The 6000-nt window shown below is 40.9% G+C and overlaps 1 protein-coding gene across 1 annotated transcript in view; it reads left to right on the top strand.

Annotated features, from left to right (window-relative positions):
- Positions 1–218: 218 nt before the first annotated feature.
- chrm4a (cholinergic receptor, muscarinic 4a) overlaps positions 219–6000 on the top strand; it is a 49748-nt gene continuing 43966 nt past the window's right edge. The window contains exon 1 of the mRNA XM_008279792.1: positions 219–273. Coding sequence (XP_008278014.1) covers positions 219–273 — 55 coding nt within the window. The remainder of the gene's footprint in view (positions 274–6000) is intronic.

The following is a 6000-nucleotide window of genomic DNA, read 5'->3' as shown; positions in this document are numbered from 1 at the left end:
ATAGAGTTAACGAAGCGGGACAGAAGCTCAAGTAGCTGTTTGTTTGTTCCAGGTTGTTATCAGGAGAAACAGAGCGTCTGGATCGCTTGTCAAAGTGAACTCCGAGGATAAATTCCCGGGACTACAGCAGGTGCGACCGTCGCGGGGAAACTTGGACGGAAGAAGTGGGAAGCAGCGGAGAGAGTGAGTCTGCGTGTGTCGGAGCCTCGCCATGAAACATGAGTAACGACAGTAACGGAGTTGGGGGGCTTCAGCCCCTCTGGAACTTCAGTGGTGAGTCAAAGATCATTGTTATGTCTGCTCATCAATAGGAAGCCCCTAAAACAGCCGCCAAGAAGTGTCAGTGACATGTCAACAGCTGCCTCAGTGCATCATGGTGTTTGTTCTGGAGCATAAAAGGTGATAAAGTGAGTTTCTTTGTTACCTTTTGTTACATGCGGAACATAAACAATAAAACCTAATAAACCCCAGCAGCGCATTAAACACTCCTCTGAAAAATAAATGGGGAAATAAATCAGCAAATGAGTGCAAATTCCTAGAAATGTAAAACAACACAAAAATTTGGCTGGTATGTAGTCTTTGTTTGTCAATGCTCTTGGATAAGCAGGTAAGTTACAATCAAATGTTGAAAAGATTATTGTTTTTAAATGACCTTGTGTAAGGGGTGTGATTTAAATACATCTATATATGCTTGTACATTTAGAATACAAACACAGATCAGTGTTTCCTCAGGGCTAAGGAGAAAAAAAAGGAGGAAAACAGAAAGAAGTGAAGGAGGAGATAACAGAAACGCACATGAACAGATTTAGGTTTTCGGAGATTAAAAAGCTTGAATAAACTCCTCCTTCTTTTTTCCTCCTCTTCTCGTGTCTCGGCATGAAAGCTCAAGACTTGAAGAGAGAGATGCTGAATGTGAGAGACATTGGTCCAAATTGTGTAAATTGACTGTGCAGCATATGTGTGGAGTAAATGTTCAGATCTGAAATGTGATGTGCCTCGGAGCAGTGTGTTACATGGCTCTCAGTGTGTTACATGGCTCTCAGTGTGTTACATGACACTCGCATAGGAAAGAGAAAAGGCAGAAATGCAGCTTCGGAGAAACTCAGTGACCAGAAAAGTGAGAAGATCTTTATGCAGCTTTTGTTTTGTTGTGGCTGATAACTTGGAATGTTTTGAGGTTGCTTTTCAAAGCATCTAGTGTAGTCCAAGTTTGTCAGAGCTTGGCTGTTGTCCTGATTGTGCGATGACGATCAGAGGTTTTTATTTTTGCTCTTCATGTGCTTTACAGTAACAGAAGAGAGTTAAATTAAATGTGTCTATTTACATGTCTGTCCTGGTGGTTTACAGTCCGAAGCAGCATGCTGGGAGTGAGCTAGTACTTGGTTACCAAAAAAAAAAAAAGCCAGATGGAAAAGGGTCGCAAGACTGTACGATGGGATGATTGACAGCTCTGAGTTCTAGATGAAACATCGGGGGGTTGATGTAACATTCCCCCCTCTTCTCCATTTTCTCTGATTCTTCCCGTCTCCTCCCCTCCATCAGCAACTCGTCTGTTCTCCTCACGTCCCTCTCTTCACCGCTCGCATCTCCTCTCTTCCTTCTGTTCTCCTGCTTCCATCCTATTTACATCCTTGCTCCTGCAGAGAACAGATCCCTGTGGTGTAAACGGGTGTTTGTTGTACGTATGTGCGCGCAGACACGGAGTGTAGAGAAACGTCTTTCAGTCGATGTTTAGGCTTTTAAACGATGAAGATGTCGTGTGAGAGGACTCATGTCACTGTGAGGTTCTCTTCATTACAAATCTGGATGTAATAATGTGAATTAGAATAAAATGAATGTCCTTCCCCCAGCATTGATTAAACCCCTTAAAACTAATCTCTGTTCATCAGAATGACATATTTATATGATTTTTTCCCCAATAAAATAATCCCTTCATGCCTTAAAATGGCTTAGATGTAGTATATGCGGATCTGTGAATATGCTAATTTTTCCCCATCACCAACCCCTCTGCTGCTCGCCTGCAGCTCCAACATATCTGTTCACCTTCAACTGTTCAACACTGTGCTCTACACAAAGCCAAGTTGTGATAGCGGAGCAATTAGGCCACACATGTTTGAACTGGAAACTGATTCTGAGGAAGAAAAAAGAAGAGTGAGTTGTAGAGTGTTGAATGTAAGCAATGTCTTCATGTGTTGCTCTCTGCAACATCCATTTCTATTTTCACAACTTCACAGCTGACAACAGAACACAGCTCTTCTTCTACTCGATTTCTCCTCTGATGAGAAAAAACATACAACCCTACAAATTGACAGGACTGGTCCTTCAGAGTTGTTAGAAACTTTGGCTCTGTGAGTCTGTGTTTTAGAGGCTCTCATCTAGTTTCACGCTTGTTTTGCTCATGATCATGTCTTCCAGCTCATGAAAAAAACATTATATGCACATGTTAACAAGGTAAAAATTCATCTGAACTCCCAAATTTTAAAGCAGGTTTGAAAAACATCCATCCATCCATTATCTATACACCGCTTAATCCTCACTTGGGTCGTGGGGGGCTGGAGTCTATCCCAGCTGACTTAGGGTGAAGGCAGGGGACAACCTGGACAGGTAACCAGTCTATCACAGGGCTACACTTAGAGACAGACAACCAAGCACACTCACATTCACACCTACGGACAATTTAGAATCACCAATTAACCTCAACATGTTTCTGGACTTGTGGGAGGAAGCCAGAGAACCCGGAGAGAACCCACACTGCACGGGGAGAACATGCAAACTCCACGCAGAAAGATCCCGGGGGTCCTCACTGGGACGTGAACCGGCGACCTTCTTGCTGCGAGGCAACAGTGCTAACCACCGCTCTTTGGTTGACGCCATTTACCAAACTGTGAAAAAGGAAAAAAAATGTTGAATTTAAAATTTTACAGCAATCCTTGAACTACTCATCTGTGATGTTCTGTACAAATCCTCGCTGAAGAATAAAATATTTAATCAAAATCACTTGATTCTACATGTCTCGTGTAGAAGTTCCCCAAAGAGAAACCAGTTCCACCAGATTCTATAAAAGACAAAAAACTCCAACTTTGGCACTCAGCTGCAAACCAACAATCACATGACAACAATTCAGAGACTTTTTGGCTGAACTGCAGGCAGTGTTTACACAGAGCAGAGAGGAGACGAATCTGGCAATAAATTCTAGTAGATGATTTAAGAAATCCAGCTTCTTTTTGTATGCTTTATGGAATCATAACGTTGAACTGAACAAAACACATTTCTAAGTTCTCTCTACTTCTTGCAACGGTTGTTTCCACAGAGGTGCAGGACTTTATTGTGCACTAAATAATGAGCCGGTCGTGAGTGAAAATGTTTGCAAAGAAAACACCCAGAAACTTCTTTGAGTTCACAGTGTTAGGTGGGTCATTTTGGCATTTTTAGTTAGCATGTTGAAACACTGTGGATGTAATTTTGCTCCGTTGATTATGAGCCAGGTTACATATTGACAAGATAACAAGCTAAAGAGCAACCACTCCATTCATTATACATCCATACAGACATAAAATAGACCGTGTTATTGTAGACGATGAGGTAGTTTGTAGCTTTGTGTTGCGTGTGCTTTTGCAGGATAAACTGAAGTGTTAGAGAGACGTGAAGAACAGAAGCTACCACTTCATCCAGGGCTGCACGATGGATTGTTTTAGCATCAGCCTTGACAAGCGTGCATTCAGTTTACTCAAACACACCATGTTAGAACTTTTTTTACTGCTCGATACGAAAAAATCTGTCTGATTTCAGGCTTCAAGAACAGAGTTTCTGAAACATTATTTACAAGGCACAGTTTGTTAACATGCAGGCGCCACATATGCACAGAAACATGAGTGAGGAACAGGAGAGAAACGCTGACAAGGAAGGTTTGGTGGCATCATCAGTTGTATGGAAATATTTTGGCTACAGAAAGGAAGATGTAGACCGAAAACCAGGGACTCCTACAGCAGCGTCTTGCAATTGTTGCCTCACTTGAGGCAACATGAGTGATTTATTTGACCATTTAAGTCCGCGGCAGTCCGTTTGATAACTGCAAGGCCAGATCTGAATGCCATCCAAAGCAAAGCAAACAAAAAAAAAAAACATTCTGGAAGCGTTTGCCAGTGTTACACCAGATGAGAAAGGTTCCAAACAGAAATCACTGATGTGAATTTTCACTTTGCAACAGACGTGATACCAATTAACGCTGTTGCCAAAAACATGATCCGGCCACTTGACAAGCGATGCGTAACACCATCATGCACATATTTTTCTAGCTGCCATCACAGAGCTGTATGAAAAATACAAGGCACAAGTTAAGACAGAGCTGTCACAGTGGAATATCGTCCAGCTGCTGGACAATAGAGCTCCACACAAGTCTGACTGTCCACTTCATTATGAAGCACAAGCAATAGAGAAATGTGGATTTGTGTTTTTCTGGCATGATAGAACAAGTGAGAACATGGCAGTGGAAACGAGAGGAGTGTTGGCTGTTCAGGGCCTCGATGAGAGACGTCAAGTCCGAATAACGACAGACAGTGAGGTGAACATGATGAAGGCTGCAGTGCAATGTGCTGTTTGTAAGTTCTATCCATAATGTATGTACATTTGTTTTTCATATTGCAATGTGTGTCACAGAGAATAAAAACATTGTATAATTTGTAATATATAGACAGTAGAATGTTGTTTTTGGGGAAATTTTCTTTGTTTGCTTTTGCTTTGAAACCAAAATGGAATTCACAATATTTACATTTGCAAATGAAAAATGAGAAAACCAAACTGAAAAAGCACTCAAATTTATTATAATATTTGCAAATTCATTTTAATTTTTAATTTGAAACAGAGAGAACAGACCAATAGAACAGAACACTAAAAAGGCTCAAATTATATTGATTCGCACTGGACTGGCTTTTGAGGTTGTTTCATTTTTAATGTCAAAATAATAATAATTAAGTCTTAAATGACTAACTCTTTCTATTTGTTAAATTCTCTGATGTTGTATCTCTGGAATGCAAGCTTTTAAATTCTAGAAGTTTCCAGATTTTCAGTCCCTCGTATGAACAACAACCAACAACACAATCTTTTTTTTCATAAACTTGACTTAAAACTGAGTCACTCTGAGAGGGAGAGTCTGAGTTTTTATTCCTGAACGGCTGATTGGAGTTAGTTCAATAAACTGATTATTCTCACTCTGAGTTAAACGCCTGCAGTGGGCGATGGGAAAAAGCCATCAGCCACGGAGCTGATGCTATGATTCACCATGGCAACAGGTAAATAAGAGCAGAGCCTCCATTTTAATGGAGCTACAAATATGAACGCATCCCAGTGCAGACCCTGACATTTATCACTAAGAACTGGAGTTTGGAAACAAGTCAAAAACATGATTACGTTTTATTCAGCGTTTAGTCATTCATCATTTACCTGATTTGAATCTTCCTGAATGGATGATAACGCTGGAATCCTTTTTTGCAATATATGACTTTAAAAACAACTTACAGTATGTAGTACCAGCTGCAGGTTGTAGTTTGCAGCTGCAGCCTCCATCTCACTCTTGTCATACAGTTTTGACGTCTCTCATCGAGGCTCCAAACACTCCTCTCCTTCCCACTGCCAGGTTTTCACATTAAGAGCATCCAGGAAACATGCAGGTTACCAACAGCAACTTTTCATAAAGTGGACGCTCAGATTGCCTGGTTGGACCGTCAGTCTGTTATAGCTGCATGATGACAAGTGCGTGATGATGTTACACAACAACTTTCAAGCCACCACATAATGTTTTTAAAACCCTTTTTGGCAACAAGTTAACGCATCAATGACTTCATTGTGGAGTTTGGAACTTTTCTCTTTTGGTGCAAAGAAAATCCAACCTGTTTTTTTTGTTTTTGTTGCTTTGGATGGCATTCAGATCGGTCTTTGCACACACAGCTTTGCGGTGCGGATTTAAAGGATCAAACAAATTAGTTGTGTGGTGGCAACAGTTGT

This window comes from Stegastes partitus, unplaced genomic scaffold (genome assembly GCF_000690725.1).
Source record: "Stegastes partitus isolate 25-593 unplaced genomic scaffold, Stegastes_partitus-1.0.2 Scaffold170, whole genome shotgun sequence".
In the NCBI taxonomy this organism is placed as follows: domain Eukaryota; kingdom Metazoa; phylum Chordata; class Actinopteri; family Pomacentridae; genus Stegastes; species Stegastes partitus.
The sequence above is the reverse complement of the archived record's forward strand: the minus strand, read 5'-3'. Positions and strand labels throughout refer to the sequence as shown.